The 20,367-nt window shown below is 37.9% G+C and overlaps 1 protein-coding gene across 3 annotated transcripts in view; it reads left to right on the forward strand.

Annotated features, from left to right (window-relative positions):
• MRPS27 (mitochondrial ribosomal protein S27) overlaps positions 1-20,367 on the forward strand; it is an 87,241-nt gene that overhangs the window by 799 nt on the left and 66,075 nt on the right. Inside the window, exons 1-4 of one of the 3 annotated variants that reach the window (XM_078449137.1) lie at positions 4,007-4,084; positions 12,725-12,897; positions 15,313-15,383; positions 17,606-17,664. In XM_078449137.1, the coding sequence (XP_078305263.1) occupies positions 15,330-15,383; positions 17,606-17,664 (113 nt within the window). In that variant the 5' untranslated portion in view covers positions 4,007-4,084; positions 12,725-12,897; positions 15,313-15,329. Of the gene's footprint in view, positions 1-4,006; positions 4,085-12,724; positions 12,898-15,312; positions 15,384-17,605; positions 17,665-20,367 lie in introns of those variants that run through there. The other 2 variants (XM_078449126.1, XM_078449134.1) reach the window with 2 other exon arrangements.

Consider the following 20,367-nt stretch of genomic DNA (forward strand, 5'->3'; position numbering starts at 1 on the left):
AAATGATTAAAATGCAGTAATCACAGTTGATGTTTCCAACATACCTCCTCTAATTCCTGTTAAAAACCAGCACATACACTGTTGTTCACACTTGTTTAGCAACAGCCATTAACTGTGGGCATGAAACCTCATTGTTAGCCACCAGGTTTTCTGAGAATTAATTGGTTGACCTGGCAGGTGAAAGTGTTTAGTTTCACATGTTAAGTAAAGTATGTACAGTACCTGGCATCTCATTAAGAATTAGCTGCTGTACCTATTTGCTAGCATGTTTAATTATGGTGGTTACTAAATGCTTTTCAATTTAAACAAGACCTTGAATTGCTTATCAGGGAGACCATCATGGTTGCATTGTGTGTGGGGCAATCATTCTGATAGGGGAATGGAAATTAGAGAAGGGTGACTTACGAGAATTTTCAAGTTAGCATTTGTTCTTAAACTGGTGAACATGTAATTTACACCTGTGTTCTTCCATTGTGGTAGCTACTAGCTACATGTGGCTATTGAGATTAAATTCAATTTTAGTCATACATTTTTTAAATGTTTAGTAGAGACCTATGTTTGGTGGCTACAGTTGTATAGGTCAGAACATTTCCATCATTATAGGAAGTTCTATTGAATAAGCACTAGGTTAGACCATAGAAGAAAGGAGTCTTGAAACAAGTAACTGGAAACTATAAGGCAAGTAATAGAATTATGTAGGAACTTCAGTCAGGAAAGACATACTATGTGATTTCACTCCTGTGTGCAATTTAAGATACAAAAAAACATATCAGCATAGGGGAAGGGAAAAAAAGAGGGAAGCAAACTGTAAGAGACTGTTAACTAGAGAGAACAAACCGGGTTGATGGAGGGAGGCGAGTGCAGATGGGCTAAAAGGGTGATGGGTCTCAAGGAGGGTACTTGTGATGAGCACTGGGTGTTTTAAGTGATCACTAAATTCTACACCTGAAACTAATTTTACTCTATATGTTAACTAAGAATTTAAATAAAAACTTGAAATAAAAAATTACCTAAGATAGTGCATTATAACCCATTCAGGATTTGAAAATGCTGATAAGGAGCTTGACTATTAAGTCATCAAAATATTTTGAGGCATTACAGGGTAAGAGAGGAAAAAAATATACTTAGTACAAATTAGAAAAGTGATTTAAATACCCGAAGAGGGGAGTACCTGGGTGGCTCAGTCAGTTAAACATCTGAATCTTGGTTTTGGCTTGGGGATGTGATCTCACAAACCGTGACATGGAGCCACACATTGGGCTCTGTACTGACTCTGCAGAGCCTGCTTGGGATTCTCCCTCTCTCTCTGTCCATCTGCCCCTGCCCCCACATAAATAAGCTTTAAAAAAAAAAAAAAAAGTATTTTAAAAATAAATAACACATGAATAGGGTAGAGAAAAGAAATTCACTGGGTACCTCCTACATAGTGAACATTAAACACATAATGTGCCCTCATTTAAACTGATCAAGGTAGGCGCTGTCTTTTGTATCATGAAAGGAGCTCAGCTTGTGCAACTTGCCCCCATTTCATACCATTTCTTAGCAAGCCAAGGATTCCAACTTGAGATTTTGTGACTTTATCTAAAAGGCTATCTGTATCGACAATCACACTGCTTTTCTTTGGATGGTAAACATGTTTGGAGACATTGGTCTAAAGGCCAAAGTAACTACAAAATGACTAAGAATATAGATACAGCCAATCACTTTTCACTAAACGTTGAGATTCTGGTCCTTGGAGGTACCTTTTTAAGATTAAACGGAGAAATTACTTCTTCTTATAGTGGATAGTTATTTTAGAGAATATGGTTGCCACCAAAGCTAACTGGCTGAAGGATAATTAAGTTCAAGAAAGGTTTGTAAATACTGCTGGGTGGCCTATTCAGAGCGGAATTTACAGACTCAGACACCTAAACCTAAACCTGTGAGGCTCTTACTATCTTTAAAAGGCTTACAGAAACATTCTTTAAAGAATGTTTGTTTTAAGGTGCACTGATTTCCTATTGTAGTTTTAACAAATTACTACAAATAAAGTGGTATAAAACAATACAACTATTACAGTTCTGTAGGTCACAAGTCTGACAGAGGGTCTTGCTATGTTGAAATCAGGGTGTTGAAAGGGACAGGTTCCTTGCAAATTCTGTAGGGGACAATCTGTTTCCAGGTCTTGTCCCTCTTCATGAAACCACTTGAAATCCTTGGCTGATGCTCCCCTTTTTCAAATACATTTAACACGAGTAAGAGCAAGTCACGTCTTTACATCACTCCATCCTTCATTCATCTCGGTGTCTGTCTTTTCCACTTTTAAAGACCTTGTGATTACACTGGGCCCACCTGGGTAAGCCGATACAGTCACCTCATTTTAAGATCAGATGATTTGTGATCTTAATTCTATCTGTAACTTTAATCCCCCTTAGCTATTACCCTAACATATTCGTAGGTTTGGGAGAGTAAGACATGGACATCTTTTGGAGGAACATGATTCTGCCTACCAAATTTGGCCATACATTTCTACATTTATTATTTGTTTCTATTGGTCTAGGAAAGTTTTCTATTTGCTAAATTTAAATTCTTCATCCTTATACCCTTATCCTTTTGTTCTACACTCAATGGAGATGGAAAGTGATTACTGGTTACTTTCTTAAAAAGCAAACATTAAATAGTTCATATATATAAAGGTTGCTCAGCTTACATATATATAAAGGTTGCTCAGCTTACCTTTTGTAGATTTACTAGTCCTTATTTGTTTTTTTGTTTTCAGTTCATGTGATGCCCTTGAACAACTGCACACAAAGGGCATTCTTGAACTCCTACCTTTCCCCACTCTGACCACCCCTACTTTTTGTCTCATCTCCCAATTCGAAATTTTTCATTGACCTAGATAATTGTCTTTTCTGGCTCCAGAATGGGGGGGGGGGTGATTTTTTATGCTAGAATGAAGCATATTCTAGAAAAATAAATAGAGAATAAGAAATTATAATAATAAGTAGACAATAAGTCACTGGTATCCTTAAGTGTATAGCTTAACAGTCGTATCCTTAGCTCTTGCTCACATCGAGAAGGGCTGTTCCTGTTTCTGACAGAAAGGAGAGACCTTCCTGGTTTAAAAAAAATTTTTTTGAATGTTTATTTTTGAGAGAGAGAGAGAGCAAGAGCAAGTGGGGGAGGGGCGGAGAGAGAGGGAGAGGAGACACAGAATCTGAAGCAGGCTCCAGGCTCCGCACTGTCAGCACAGAGCCTGACGCGGGGCTCGGATCCATGAACCGTGAGATCATGACTTGAGCCAAAGTTGGACACCCAACCAACTGAGCCACCCAGGCAACCCTGTCCTTTCACTTTCTTAATGGTGTCCTTTGAAACATAAAAGCTTCTAGTTTTGTTTAAGTTTATGCTCATTCTTTCTCATTCATTCCTTGAACTCCTGTCTATGAGCATTGCCATATGCCAGTCATTGTGCCAGGTGCCCTGAATGCAGCTGTGCCCTCTAGTGAGTTACCTCAAATCTGACTTGTTAGGTTTTTGTTATTCATAACTAGGGTGCTAGGTTACTGGGCAGGATACTCTGCTTTAGGTGAAGTTAGGGTAAATGTGCTGATCCAAGTCAGACGGAAATGTTTTTAGGACTAACAATTATAAAGCATTCAATTTGTGAGTTAAGCAATAGTTCAGCAAGTATTTGGGTTCTAAGGAGTTCTAGGGCTCACCTATGCTATAATTTAGGGGGAACAAGTGGTTTCCAGTCCTAAACTTACAGGAACAAAATTACTAACATTCTTACCCATAACCTCATTGTAGGCATTGTCAGTTTTTTCTCCATCTTCTACTTGGCAGATGTTGAATGCATGTTGTCGTGTACTGAATTATGAACTGAGCAATATTGGTTAGAGTATTGTACAAGAATCTTTACATAATCTAGTACATTGAAAATAGGACAAAGATATTTTTAATAAGACATATAAACTGAACCTGTTGTGAAACCACACCTGTTGATAATTGACTTTTTCCTCAGGTAAAAGATGCCTCCTTTCTGCAGCATATGTGGACAGCCACAAATGGGAAGCAAGAGAAAAAGAACATTGTCACCTTGGTAGGTACCTATTAGGCTGTTATATATGTCAAGTCAATCACACTATATTTACCATCATGTTTTTATATTTATGAAATGATGCTCTTATGATCCCATTTAGATAAGCACATTTTAAGTCTTAAAAAGAATTAGACTGTAACTTCACACATGGCAAAATCATTTTTGCTATCCTGCAAATTTCTTTTTAATTTTTGCCTTGATGATTAGTGTCCCTAAATTATGTAAACGACTCTTTCTTGTTTTTTGCCCACTTTTGTCATATAGTTAGTTACCATGCAGCTTGTCTCTGTTTTACATTATCTGCAGAGAAAAATATTTTTTATATTTTCATCCTTTTTTATTGTTATTTCTTAACTTGTGGTCTTCAGAGTTGTTTCTGACTCTTTTCTATTTTATTTCCCTTTCCCTGTTCTTTAGGTCATATTACACAGATAGCAGCCTTTCTTTTCTAAAATAACAAGGCCTGGAGAAAATCACTGACCATATGAGCACTTTGTAGAAATGTAAAGACTTCATATATGTAATATATATTATGCATAACATCAACAGAACATTAATAAAGTCAGACAATTAAAAAAGGGAGGGGGCACCTGGGTGGCTCAGTCAGTCAATCACCCGTCTCTTGATTTCGGCTTAGTTCACGACCTCATGGTTTGTGGCATTGAGCCCTGTGCTTGGGATTCTCTCTCTCCCTCTCTCTCCGCCCCTCCCCTGCTTGCTATGTCTCAAAATAAATCAATAAACTTAAAAATAAATAAATAAAGTCAGACAATTGGTGATAGTTTTATGGGATTCATTTAATATTTTGTCAGTTCCAGTGCTGATCTAATCTTCTCAGATTTCTTTGTCTTTTTTGGGCTTATGTTAAAGAATAAAGTCCCCCTCTGTTTATGGATTCTTCTCATAACAGGGGTCTGGGGGAGGCACTGTTTTGTAGCTGTGTGCAGTGGCTAGCTTAGGAAAGAGGTAGGGGTTGCAAATAACTCATTTTCTCCCCTGATGTTGTTATTGCAAGAGCAGAGTTGGTTTCTGTGTCCTGGAATGGATGTATAGACAGGGACTAACCAAGGCAGAGCTGTGGAGAATCTGAAGGTGAGCCACTATGTACTTGCACTGAAATGTAGAAATCAGATAGAAATGCAAATGGATATAGATGTGGTATACTGGCAAACTCTAATACCAGGAGCGGCATTATCATGAGCGACACAGATTTATTCACAAAATGGTGAACAACTCTTGGTAAAGTTCTGAACAAATCAGACTGCTTTCTTCAGTTTACATGGTAGTTGCATCTATGGAAAAATTCAGCTTATTTTCAAATTACGCCCCCAAGAGTACTTTGCGTTTATATGTAAAATGGAGTTGTTAATTATCAATAGGTTGACTTTTTTTTAATCGTGTTAATTGTCTGCCATGTCCTATATGCCATGGTATGTGGGGCAAATATTTTAACTTTTTATTTGCAAATTTTAAACTTACAAAAAATTGTAAGAGTAATACAAAAAGCATCTATAGTCTCTGCCTAGATTCACCAGGTGTCATCATTTTGACCTTTTTGTTTTGCTTTCTCATTTATCTACAGTCACACTTTTTTTTCTTTTTTCTTTTTTTTTTTTTTTTTTACCCATTTGGGAGTTTGTGGCATATACTATTGCCTTTAAACTGCTTTGGTGTAGACTACTCGACGTTTCTTAAGAAGCGAGTCCCTTTTTTTAACAGAATATTCGTCTTTTGGGGTTTGTTTTATATTCTTCATAAGTAGATTCAAAAGGCTCCCCGGCCAGAATATTGTCAGGGATATTGTGTCCTTCTCAGGACGACTTCTCATCTGGAGACACCTGATGTCCCTCTGCCCTCACTGCTGAGGTCAACTTTGATCACCCAGTCAAATGTGTCTGATCTTTCCAATGTAGAGTTACTGTTTATCTCCTTTGTGACTAATGGGCAATTTGTGGGCAGATACTTTAATATCATGCCAGTGTCCTGCTGCTTATCAAGAGTTTCCCCCTAAGATTTAGTATCCATTCAGCTTCTTGTCTGAATCAATCTTTAATATAATGTTTGCAAAACAATGGTTTTCCAATTCTATTAATACCTCCACATTTCGTGATTAGTACTCAGTATTCTAATGTAAGCAGGAGCCCTCCCTTTTCTCCCATTTCTTTCTCTGTTTATTATCAGTATGGTCTTGTGGGTTGTGGATTCCTCTTTTTCTTTTAATGATTCATTACCATCCTTGTTATTTTAGTGGTCAAATTGTTTCAGAGTTGGGTGGTAGAAGCCCTTTCAACCTGAGTCCCAATGTTCCATCCTGTATCTTCCTGCTCTATCCTTGGAATCAATTCTTTCTCCAAGGAGTCCTGCTTCCTTTTAATAAGGAATGGTGTTAGAAACCAAGATCTGTGCACTACTTGTACTCTTGCTACTATGGGATTTTTGCTTCTTGGTCTATTCAGTAGATAGAGCTAGGAAAAATAAAGGTACGTATACACATAAACACATGCACATACATGCATATAAACTTACATGTACATACTTTACAAATAATTCATGCTAAAACCTCCAATTCCAGTTCATACCTGGAGGGTTCTTCCTTGCCTTCTTCTAGTCCATATTTGTATCAGCCTTCTATACTGAAAACTCTGGCCCCCAACAGGGACAGTGTTTTAATGTGTTGTACAGTCTCTGCATTGCAGGTTATCTAATTTTCTTGTCTGCTGATCACTCACTACTCCCTGTAGTCATTGTGAGAGTCAAAAAAAATACCCCCATATTTCTTTAGAAAATGGGCATTTATGCCATCTGGGGCCAATAGTGCTCTTTTTGGGAACAACCATTCCAATGATGAAACCAACATGGACTCCATGAATTATCTTGCAAGGTTGTTATGATATGCCAGGAAAGCTATTCAGCTATTAACACTTTCCTAGGTACGAAGGGAAATTTAGAAAAGACCATTGTATTTGGTGCCTTGGTATAGGATGTAGTAAGCCCTGTGTATTAGGGGACAAAATTATGGAACCTTTGTCATAGATTCCTGAATAAGCAGAAGCTATTTGCCAGAGAATGAGAATAATAAGTCTGCAACAAATGTAGGTAATTGTCCTCTCTCTCTTAAGATTAGTATACTTGGAAAGTAGTAACGGCTACCATTTACTGAATGGTACTCTGCCTAGAATATCCTCTGTACATCTTGGATCCCTATCCAGTCAGAATTGATTTTTTTCCTCACCCTGTATTCTTACAGCACTTTGTGTCTTTGTTGTGTCGTTTGATGTGGTGAAAAGTCTGCACTTCGAGGACACATCTGGATGTGAGCCCAAGCTCTGACAGCTTTCAGAAACTGTTATTTAACCCATGTTCTTGTTGCCATAAATTAGGGAGGATTATAAAGCCTGCTTCAGTTAACACTCTGACATATAATAGGTGCTCCCGAAATAGGTGAAATGAATGAATCCCTAGCCTCTTGATTCTACACTGTATAAAAGATTAGGCCATGAAGTGAGATAGGGTTTTAAAACTCCAACTGCTCTAAAGGAAAAGAGGCTATCTGAGACAGTATTTTTTTTTCCTTCTACGTAACAAAGTGTAATTAAAACTTTCGTGCATATTTTCCCTAACTGTTGAGCGTTTGGGTTGAGATGTGGGTCCTCAGAATTGAGGCACTGCGCCCAGGGCTGCATCCCGAGGATCGTACAGTAGGTGGCAGCGCCGCCTCTGAGGAGACCGCTGCGCAGCCTTTGGAACTGGGCTTTTGGGTGCGGACCTTTCGGGAAGCCTCCTCCGTACGTGCGTGCACGCGCGTGCGCGGAGTCCTGCCCTTAGCATGTGGAGCGCTGTGATTGGGCGCTGGGACCTGGTGCGGGCTCGTTGATTGGGGGAGGGAGGAGGGGCGATATGAGGCATTTACGCCGTGCGTCTTCATTGGAGGGCGTGGGGTGGAGTGGAGCTGGGTGGGAGAGGTAAGGTTCCTGGGTGGGTGTACGGCTTTGGCTTCCATCTGCTTACGTGATTTCGCCTCCACGCGGGTTACTTGCGCGTGAGAGATGTTCGGTGCTTGCTCTGACGGGCGTGAGGCTCTGGTGCCTCCTGTTCAGTCTCAGTGGTTTTCTATTAGAGCCTTGGGGGCGCCCTAATGGGGATCTGTCCAGCCCCGGTAGGAGGGTAATTTATTACTACGGAGGTCTTGATTAAAACCGCGGGTGCTATTTGGTACCTACACTGCAGTTTAGGGATCAAGCAGGGTATGAATGCAAGTCAGGTGTTGTGGCAAAAGAGTCGAAAGGCAGCCTTCATTCGTTACTAGTTCTGTGCTGAGCACTTAAGACGCACCATCCCATTTAATGCACACAACAGCCAGCTAATGCAGCTGCAGCTTATAGATGAGGAAACTGAGGCCATATTTTGACATTTACTTGAGCCCATTTCCTTTATGCTGAAAAATAGCTTTCTCGGTGATATCTGTAGTAGTGTCTTCCCTCGCACTGAACAGTGGATTTCTTGCTTTAAAAAAAAAATACATTTTGGGGCGCCTGGGTGGCTCAGTCGGTTAAGCCTCCCACCTTGGCCCAGTTCGTGAGTTCGAGCCCCGCGTGGGGCTCTCTGCTGACAAGCTCGGAGCCCGGAGCCTGCTTTGGATTCTGTGTGTGTGTGTGTGTCTCTCTCTCTGCCCCTCCCCTGCTCACACTGTCTCTCTCTCAAAAAACTAAATAAATAAACATTAAAAATTAAAAAATACCTTTTGGTTGCAGTATAATGTATACTGAAAAGTCCATAAATCATAATGTTTAAATTGGTATACTATCACAAGGTGGACAAACCTATGTAAGAAATAAAACATTCCTCCCCCTCAAGAAGTCCTAATACTGGCTCCCATTAGCAGCTCATGGCTAATATTTACTTCATCTCTAATTCTACTGATTGTACCATGCTGATCCTTTGGTTTATTTTGAGGCAAATCCCAGATAGTATCTAATTTCATCCATAAGTATTTTAATATATATCTCAAATATAAGGGTACTTTTAATACCACTATCACACTTAAATTTTTAATAATTATTTAAATGTGAAAGACACAGTGTTCAAATTACCCTGATAATTTCATAAATCTTTTTAATGGTTTGGTTGAATCAGTATGCAGATAAGGTCCATACAGTGCAATTCATTATATCCTCCCCTTCTCTTGCCTCTTTTAAAATCTTTTTTATAGAAATATATAGAAGTAGAGAAGTTGGTGTAATGAACCTCCGGAGTACTGTCACCCGGTACAACTGCTTCAGCAGTTGTCAATTCCTTCTAGACTTGTTTCATCAGTCCCCTTTCCCATGGCCTGATTACTTTTTAACATTTGTTAGCAGATCATTTTATGTGTATTTTCACATGTACCTCTAAAAGACAAGGATTTTTTAAAAATACAATTATAATACCATTCTCATTTAAAAAACTTAGTCATTCCTTAACGTCATTCGATGTGCCATCAATGTTTACATTTCCCCAAATGTCTTATACATTTCTTTTTAATTTATAGTTTGTTGAAATGGGCCCAGGTAAGGTTCATACACTGTAATGTGTTGAGATGTCTTTTAATTAAATATTTTTTAATCTATAAGTTTCTTTTTCTTGCTGTTATTTGTTGAGGAAAACTGGTCTTTTGTTTCCCACGTTCTGGATTTGCTGTTTTCATTCTTTTGGTGGTGTTTAACATGTTCTTCTACCTTCTGTTTGTCTGCTAAAGCTGGCAGTTAGAGTTGGACACTTGATCAGATTTAGGTTTTTTGTTTTTTTTGTTTTTCTTTTGGCATGAATATGTGTTGTTTACTTTTGTCAAGAGGCACACAGCATTTATGTTAAAGGCCTCTGTGATGTTAAAGGCCAGTCATGACTATTGCTTATATCTACTCTTTTATTAGGAGCTGCAAAATGTTACTATTTTAATTCAGTTGTTTCTTATTTATTACCCAGAAAATGTCTTAGAAGAATTCTCTTTCATCAGCAGTTTAGTTATCTCTTTCATCAGCAGTACAGTTTGTATGAAAGAGGCAGCTTTCAAAATCATGGGTTGACCTGCCATCCTCCAAAAATGATCACTGGTGATAGATTTTTTTAAATATCAGTATGAACTCGTGGATTTAAGTATTCCACACATTTTAACCCATAACAGTTGATATTTTTATTGAAAGGGCCTTACTTTTACCAACTGAGCTTCAGAGAACCCTAGGGGTTCTTGGGCTTTCCATTTCAAGTCAGAAGATTACAGTTTTAAACTGGTTTCTGTATTGGGCTTCCCTTTGGTTAAAATAAACACTGAATTAGAGCATCGCCTCTGAAATTCCTCCACTAACCATGTAGATCTATTGAGGAAGTAGAAGGTGCAAGTTAACAGCATTAACCAGTGAGCAGCTTTTGAATTACAGACTAGGGCCCACAGTGAATGGGACTAAGGAGAAACCCTTTTTGGCAAACTGATAGGGTGCCAGTAGGAGGGCAGGCCTGATGGGGAAGCTCCCTGCTTTCTATGAGAAAAAGGTCTCTGGCTTGCATCACCTTGCTAGGGGTAAGGGCCCTGGTGATGAGCTGAATTGGATTTCTGAGCCCTACTGAATTAAATGTTTTATTTCTGATTTTTCAGTTTATAAGTAATTATAAAGTAAGGGATACCTTTAGGTTTTCAGCACTTCTTTTTTTTTTTTTTTTAAAGAACTCCCTTTCGGAATCAAAGAGAAGTATATACACCGCTGACTCGTTTGAATTAGGGTGAAGCAAAGCACTGTGGTCCTCTCTTACAAACATTTCTCTCATTAGCTGAGGTTTAGTTTTGCTGTGTCATTTCAGCTGTGGAGGCCTTTGGCTTGTTGCAGTGATTTTTCAAACCTTGCTTGAAGCCTGACATTTTCTGAAACCAGCTTTCCTAATCTTTCAGTTCCATATCATCCTCCTTTAGTCTCTTTTTCTTAGTATATATGCGTATAAAGCTTGCCTTTAGATTTTTCCTTTATTGAAACTATTTGTTTTAAAGCTTCTGGTGACCGACAAGTGGATACATGAAAATCTAAACATCTACATTCAGAATGGTTTCTAGGTGTTTCCTACTCCCTCCTTCCTTCTTTTGCTTCTGTACATATGTCATGTGTGCCTGTATTTGCATTTTAATACTGGAAACAGAAACATAGCTTCATATTCTATGTTCTGATCACTTCTAGGAGGTAACAACAATAATTTGTATCTAGTTTATTATGTAAGTTCGATGAGGTACACAGATTTTTTTTTTAATGTATTCTCAAGTTAGTTAACATACAGTATAGTCTTGGCTGCAGGAGTTAGAATCCAGTGATACATCACTTATCGATAACAATCAGTGCTCATCCCAACAAGTATCCTCCTTAATGCCCTTCACCCATTTTTCCCAAGGTACACAGATCTTAAGCCCAGAAAGAGTTTAGTGTTTACTGATTAACAGTCATGTACAGTTACATAGAAATCATAAAAAACCAAAACCATCTAATAATTTCTCACCTAAAACTGTCATATATATGAATTTTTAAAAAATATTTTATTTAGGTGTTTTCCACCTTATTCCAGAAATGGAATTCAGTTTAATATCATCTTTGAACTTAAGAGCAATATTGAAGATGTGTTTTGTGTTCTCTCCATGGCAGTTCTCAAACATAATTCACTCTAGTTCTTGTGAGGTTGCATTGCAATCTCTTGGGGCCTTTGTTTAAAAATTTGTATTTCCTTGGTCTCACTTCAGGCCTACAGAATTAAAATCGCTCTCTGGGTGTGAAGCATAGGAATCTGAAGTTTTAAAGTTCTTTTTTTTTTTTTTTTAAGTTTATTTATTTCGAGAGAGAGAAAAAAATGCAAGTTGGAGAGGGGCAGCGACAGAGAGAGAGAGAGAGAGAGAGAGAATGAATCCCATGCTGATAGCTTGGAGCCCTAAGTGGCTCTCCATCTCACACACCAGTGAGATCATGACCTAAGCCAAAATCAAGAGTTGGTCACTTAACCAACTGAGCCACGCTGGTGCCCCTGAAGTTTTAAAGTTTTAAAATCCTGCACATGATTCAAATCCTCAACCGGGTTTGTGAACAAGTACCCTCCTATACTTGGAATCATGCAGGATCCTTAAATAAAATCTTTTATGACCTTAAATCATCAATGGTATTGTTTTCTTCAGATAAGAGCATTTTATACTAGTATACATTTCATTTCTTGGACATACTTTCACATTGTCTATACAGCTTTAAGTTTCGTTAAATGAAGATGTATTTTCCCATATGGCTCTTGTGGACCTCAGCTGTCTGCTGCAGTGTATATTCCTGAGGAACTGAATGACAGGCAAGAAGGCATCTTCTGTGGCACATTTTTTTGAACCAAACCTGAGCATTTGTGGGCCCCTCACTGAAACATGAAGTGTTTTTTTGGCTGTTGAAGTCCGTGGTCCAGAACCCTATGGCGCTGGCCCTCTGTAGGCCACAGCTGCTCCAGCTTTCCTGGCCATCTCTGCTCTGTGCAGTTTTCTGCCTCATTCATCACGCCAACACTATCGTGTAAGGTGATTGGTCACATAGAATATTTAGCAGCAAACCCCTCTCTGACTTATAATATGCAAATGTTATGCATCTGATGCTTGCTATGCAGCTGTTGCTTTTTTGAGGCCCTGCAACCAATTTCACTTGACTGAAGAAGATGTCTTGGTGTGAAGGATTAAAATGGAATCTTGAGTTACCACGCTACAGAAGCCAACTCAATCCAACGTATATCAAAAAGATTTGGTACCATGAGACTGCTGTTTAATATCACTTTCTGAGCAAGTAGGTTTAACAATAGTAATTTGCCTTAATGTGAAGAGGTTTGAGAGACCTCCATGTGTGTGTGTTTTAATAGTCTTTAATTACCTGGTATCAATCCCTTTAAGGTATTTGTAAGAAAAGTAATTACTTTTACATTATATCAAGTTTTTAGGGTTTTGTGTTGCTTTCCCCCAGTAGCTACTGAGTCGTTGAGAGCATTACTCCAGGGAAAGGAAAGAGGAAAAAAAATGGCTAAATGCACAGCAATAGGTCTTCAATAATTACTTGTTGACTGATTACCTCTGCTTCTTCTAAGTGTAAAAGACAGAAAATACAAAAAAAAAAAAAAAACCAAACACAGACTAGCTTATGGAGGCATTTGTAGGTCATAGAAAATATTTTGGATTTTATTCCAAGTATGATAGAAAGCTGTTGGCTGGTTGAGAAGAGAAAATGACAGTATTTGATTTATCTTTTTTTAAAAGTCTTGATCAGACTGCTGTGTAGAGGTTAGATTGTAAGGGGGGGGGGGCAATAGTTAACATGACTAGTCGGGAGGTGTGAGATTAGCAGTGGTAGTAGGAAAAAATACATATTTATATTTATGTTTCAAATCTAGAGCCTTTAGTACTTGTTGACAGTTGGTTATAGAGTGAAAAAGAATGGGGTTGAGGAAGACACCTAGGTTTTTGACCTGAATAAGCCAGTAGATGTAATAGCTGTTTACTGAGATGCGAAAAGCAAGTCTGAGGGAAAGGTTGGAGAATTAAGAGGACCTGCCATGTTTAGATACCTGTTAGGCATCCAAATGGAGATGTCACCTCTGCAGTTGGAAACACAAGTCTGAAGTTACAGGCAGAAAGAAGTCAGGGTAGGCATATATACGTGGAGTAAATAATCTGTAGATGATATTAAAGCTGTGGGAGAGCATGAGATCACCCAGGGACTGAGAAGATGGTGAAAAGTCTACCACTGAGACTTAGGCACTCCAGCATTTAGAAGTCAATAAGAGGAGATTTTGCAAAGGAACCCAAGAAAGAGAAGAAAGAGTACAGGATGGTCAACTATGTTAACATGCTAGTGAGAGGTCAAGTAAGATGTGGATGAAATGTTAACCGTTGGATTTAACACTGTGGAGGTGGTCTTTGGTGTTAGTGGAATAATGGAAACTAAAACCTGATTTGAACGAGTTCAAGAGAGAAAGGACCTAAGGAAGTAGTAATAGTTGTGTCAGGGATGACTGATTTGAGAACTCTTGCTGCTGAGGGGAACAGAGCAACGGAGAAGTTATCTGGAAGGAGATAGGAGGTTAAGGGAGGTTTTTGTCATTTTGGTTTTTGTTTGATAAAGTTCATCCTTTATTCAAAAATAGAAGGCAGAGTATATGTGCATAGATGCTGGTAGCTTGGAGACCTGGTGGGAGGAGGATGAAGTTCTGTTGATTGCTTCTATTTTATACTCAGGGAAAGAAGACACAAAACCATGAGCTCAGGGGAGGAAAGAAGGGGAAAGAACATATTGTAACTTTGAGAAGCAATGAGAAGGTGTGAAATAATTCTTTTGAGAGTATGTTGCTTGGTGTTTCAGATCTTTTTAGACTCTGAGATAACAATGTAATCTCAGGAATGCCAAGTATTTCTGTGGATATTCTGCTCAAAGCAACCAGAATAGGAATTAGTTCAGGCCAAAAATTACTAAACATAGTCAGAATGCGTCTCAGATTTGTTCAGAAAATGTGTAAAAGTCATTTCATAAATTCCAATCTTTAAATTTTTGAAGAGCTAATACAGCTAGCTACCTGGTTCAAAATGCAAAAAGAATAAATGTGTAAGCAACGAATGATCTCCTTTCTTTGGTTCCCTACTATGTAATTCCTTTCCGTGGAAAGTGTCAGTGATAACACCTTATTCTATCTCCTTCCAGAGGTACTTTATTGATCCACTGTTTAAAAGCTAACTATATGGTCGAGGGCATGGGTGGCTCAGTGGGTTAAGCGTCTGACTTCAGCTCAGGTCATGATCTCGCCGTTTGCGAGTTCAAGCCCCGTGTCGGGCTTGTGCTGACAGCTCACAGCCTGGAGCCTGTTTCAGATTCTGTGTCTCCCTCTCTCTCTGCCCCTTCCTGGCTTGTGTGCTCTCTCTCTCTCTCTCTTAAAAATAAATAAACGTTAAAAAAATTAAAAAGCTAAATATATGGTAGGATTTTACAAATAATCCTTACTCCAGTTAAGTAAACCATTTTTTTAAATATTACTAATATTCCTTCATCCTTTCTAATTTATACAAAAATGATTTATAAAAAGAGCAAGAAAGAGCATCTGTTTTAATAATGACTTCACTATGTTGGCACCCATCTGGTAGGAGTTGTTATCTGTTAGATTTTTCTTAAGAAATATATGTATTTGACAACGTTCTTTTTCCTTCTTTGTCTTCACAGCTGATCTAGCATCTTTAATGGATAAAACATATGAGAAAAAGCTGCCTGTTAGTTCTTTAACAATATCACGGGTAAGAAAACTTAAACATCTATATTTTCAAAGGAGGAGGATGAGAGACTCTTTATTTAAATGAAGCTGTGTAAATAAAGACTACCTTTCATAGGAAATACTCTTGCATAGTAGGGTATGTTTTTGTAGTTACTAATAGATATTTTGTGGTAAAGTAGCAAATTTCTATAACTGAAATAAAAAGTAATAAATTTACCAGACTCTGGTGTCAGTGATCATTGTTGTGTATCTGATTTGAATTTTTCTAGGATATGATATTCTGTTCTATGATACTATGATTTTTTTATGTTGATACACCCTTCAAAGTAGTAGTATTTCACTTGTTAATATTGGAAGTGATTTTGATATTTGAGAAAGTCTATAAAAGAATGGATATTACTGTTTAATACTGCAGTGCAGTGGAGCAGAGGGTAATATTAGGCTGAAAATCAGGAATGGTAATTGATAGTAACTGTTACTGAACACTTTCTATACCAGCTATTGTACTAGCTTCTTAATGTACATTACCTCTATTAATTCATTTAATGGCCGTATGAGATAAGCACTGTTAACTGCATTTTATATGTAAGACTCAGACTGGTTGATAACTTACTCAAGTACACACAGTTCATAAATAGAAAAATTGAGCTTCAAACCCAAATCTCTGTGACATCAAAGTCTTTCTCTGTTGCCTCCCTCAAGTAGATCTGATCTTTTCTTTATCATGAATTCATTTTGTGACATTAGGCAATTGAGCCCCTCTCAATTTCCTCATTTCTAGTGTGGGATCAGTAGTATCTCCCCACAGGGCTGGTATGCTAAAATGAGATCTTAATTGTGAAAATTCTTTGTAGAAATTAATGGCACCATAAAATTCAGGATGTTTTTAAATTTACATGAGGAAAAGTAAAGAAACCCTTATCCTTTTTAGTCTCAGTCTTTTCTTTCTGCCTCTTGATATTTTCCTTTTAGTAGGGAAGCAGTTTTAACTAGGTCATAACCTAAATTGTGTAGCCTCAATTTTCAGAGGGGGACTGAAAAGCCATTGCTCATCTCTTACATGATGGATAAGATTTCTGAATGCCATAATACCTGATACTTGTTTAAGCAGCACTTGAGAGCTTAAAGAGCTTTCACGTACATTTTCTCACTGGCGTCTCACACTCTTCAGTGTAGGTGCCCTTATTCTTTTAATGCAGATGGACCAGCTAAGTTCCAGAGTGGCTGTACCATCTGTCTGTGCCACACAGCAAACACTCGCTCAGGAGAATGAGTTCTCAACTTTAAGTCCTGTGTTTGAATTGTGTTTTATCTGCTCCTTAATGAGATTTCTAAATAAAATCCTTAAGTCCTAGACATTTTTAGAAAGCCTCTCCACTTTTGCTCTTTTTCTTCATAAAGTTTCAATTTTAGGCACAACATGCATTTTGTCCTACTCCATCCTTTTTGCCTGTGTCTCCTATAGGATAGAATACATCCTTGGAATAATTTTTTTTGTTTGTTTCTTTACTTTGGAGTTAGGAGCATACACAAGGATTTTATGGTTCAAAGGAAGACTTTGTTGGTGGAAGGATCACAGGTTGACTGGTTCATAGCAGGGTCAGAGTAGGAAAAATGGTCGTAAGGCTACATTTTCTAAATTTAGATTTTCATCTCTTGGGCCATATTTTTTCAGCCATTAGAGTCTTTCTCCTTTCACCTACCTGTTCTCATGTAGGTGAGAAATATTGATAACTAATTATAAACATAGTAGGAGGAGCTCTCTCGTTCTGGGCAAGTTTCATGTTTGGTTTTCAAACAGTTTTTCTTATCAAGGTTGATCTACACATAGAAAAACAGAAGGCTTTGTGTGTTCCTTGCATTAGCACAGAAGGGTTTCAAGAATGGAGCCGTACCATGGGAACAGTGTTCGAATAAAATGGATGTCCTATCTTTTAAAAAAAATTTTTTTAAGTTTATTTATTTTTGAGAGAGAGAGCAAGTGAGCATGAGCTGGGGAGGGGCAGAGAGAGAGGGGAAACACAGAATCCAAAGCAGGCTCCAAGCTATGAGCTGTCAGCACAGAGCCCGACACGGGGCTCGAACTCACAAACCATGAGATAATAACCTGAGCTTAAGTTGAATGCTTACTCAGCTGAGCCACCCAGGTGCCCCTGGATGTCCTATCTTTTTTAAGGTCATTGTGTGAATCAGGTCCAATATATAGCATAATCTGTATTCAAAGTTTATTTTTCTGTCTTTCAGTTTGTGGACAACATTTCATCTAGAGAAGAGATAGACCATGCAGAGTATTACCTTTACAAGTAAGTTTTCCATTTGATTTGACTATATATTCTCTCACAAAGGGTGGTAGGTATTATGCATAATGTTTAGCACCTTTTTAAGTTTGTGTTTTGGAGATATTTCCATATCAGTATATAGATAGCTTCCTCATTTTTTATAACTGCATCATATTCCCTATTGTGAATGTATTATTTAAACCAGTTCTCTATTACAGGACCTTTAGGTTGTTTGCTCTGTCTCTTTGTAGTAGGTGTAGTATAGTAATTAACAACCCTGTACACATGTAATTTTACACATAATCCCCATAAGTGTATACATTTGTAATTATAATAGCTGCTGCCAGATTTCTTTCTATTGAGATTTCACCAGCTGACATTACTGCCAGCACTGGAGTAGAAAGGCCTGTTTTTACAGGTTGGCCAACAGGTGTTTTCACACTTTGAGATTTTTTGTCAGTCTGATAGGTGAACAATTTTATATATCTCTTCTCTCCCTTTCTTATTCAGATGGAAGTGCAGTCTATATCCACTATTCAGCACCTATTTTTAATTAACACTATATTTTAAAACTTTACGGATATTACCACATTTGCTTCATACTTTCCCACAGCTGTGAACAATCCTACTGTGAACTACAGACACACTCACCTGTGTGTACAAAGAAAAAGAAGCTTGTTCACTACAGCACCATCTGTGGTAGCAAAAGATGTGAATAACCTAAAGCTTGTTAAATAAGGGACTGGTCAAATAAATCTGATTTTTTTCTTATAGTTTCATCTATCAGATCAAAATGATACCTTACAACTTTTTATTGTGATTCCTTGTTGTGATTTAAAAAATCTGATTTATGATTTGTTCCAATTCCTGGGTTTCAAAAATAGATTCAAACTGATGCTTAAAATGTTTTGGGGTGCCTGGGTGGTTCAGTTGATTAAGCACCTGACTCTTGATTTCAGCTCAGGTCATGATCGCATGGTTTATGAGTTCGAGCCCCACATCTGGCTACGTGCTAACAAAGTGGAGCTTGTGTGAGATTCTCTCTCTCTCTCTCCCTCTCTCTCTACCCCTCCCTAGCTTGCACTTTCTCTCTCTCAAAATACATAAATTAATTAAAAAATGTTCTTAGTAAGCATTACATTAGAATTTGCCATTTGTCCTTTGTTTTAAGAGAGTTTTTTATTTTTTCCATCTGGGTATTTTTTATTATTTCTTTTAATGTTTATTTTATTTTTGAGAGAGAGCATAAGTGGGAGAGGGGCAGGCATAGAGGGGAACAGAGGCTCCCAAGCGGGTTCCACAATGATAGCAACGAACTGGATGCGTGGCTTGAACTCATGAGCCTGAGATCATGACCTGAGCCAAAGTAAGACACTCAACCAACTGAGCCATGCAGGTATCCCCTAGGTACATTTTTTAAAGCTTTCTTTATATTAATGAAAATGTATTCAATTTTCTTTTACATGATTTTGCTACACAGAAATGAGCCTTTTTTTTTTCTTTCTTTCTGAATTGGGTAAATTCTGCCACCTTTTTGGTGTTTTGTGTACAAATGTAAATCTTAATTACATTAGATTTCACACCTGAAATATACTTATTTAAAAGTTTATTTTTGAGAGAGAGATACTGTGTGCACGTGGTAGCAGGGGAGGGACAGAAAGAATCCCAAGCAGGCTCCATGCTGCCAGTTCAGAGCCTGATATAGGGCTCGAACCCATGAACAGTGAGATCATGACTTGAGCTGGAACCAAGAGTCAGACGTTCAACCAAGTGGGCTACCCAGGCGCCATTAAAAGCATTTATTTGAAATTTAAGATTGCCTTTAATCATTTCATAATTTTAAATTCTAGTCCTGAAATCATAATTGCAAGTGCTCTCCTAAATATAAATGTATTATTTAATGAGAGTAAGCCCTGCCTTTTTTAGTGGTTCTTTGGCACCGTAGGGCTCCTTTGATAGTTATTTTTGCCTGTGGTGGAAAGTGTATTCAGGCCACCATCTTCCCAGTTCTTGTTCTTTTGCTTTGTTGATGGCAAAATGCAGAAAATAGTTCCAATGTCTAAAGAGAAATTATTTCTTAGAATTCTGTCCTGTGGGACACAGTGCCATGATTTTGGAAGAAATACAACCCAAATTTGCAAGTACCTCTGTAGTATATAACTGATTTCAGTGATTCAACATTCAGCAAGTGTTTACTGAGCACCTGTTACATGCCTAGGCTGTGTCCAAGGTGCTGGAGTATAGAGACCAAGTTAAAGACTGTCCCATTCCTCATACGTTAAAGTTTAACTGAGAAATTTAAGTCCCGCCTTTAAGACCATCATGATTCCTCTCATGATGTCAGTTTTGTTAGGCCTAGACTCTTACTGAAAGTTTCCTAAACTCTTTCTCCTGTTTCCATATAGGTTATATAGAAGACTCTTACCCATCTTAAGATGAGTCACTGTTTAATTTGACATCCCATCCTTTGCTTAATCAAAACTGAGGTTCTAATATACTGAATGTCAACTATACTTCAATAAAAAAAACAAAACTATTGTTCTAACAATGACATCACTTTATTTCTGTTGTTTCTCCTCCCTTCCATTGCCAAGAAAATTGGCTCTCTTTTTTCTCAGCCTTTTTTTTTTAAAGAAATAAACATTTTTGTGACTTCATGAAATTACTGTTATATGTGTATGGGACTAGGTATAACCCCAAAAAACTGCATCAAGATGTAGATAATGG

Source organism: Panthera onca, chromosome A1 (genome assembly GCF_046562875.1).
Source record: "Panthera onca isolate mPanOnc1 chromosome A1, mPanOnc1 haplotype 2, whole genome shotgun sequence".
Taxonomy (NCBI): Eukaryota; Metazoa; Chordata; class Mammalia; order Carnivora; family Felidae; genus Panthera; species Panthera onca.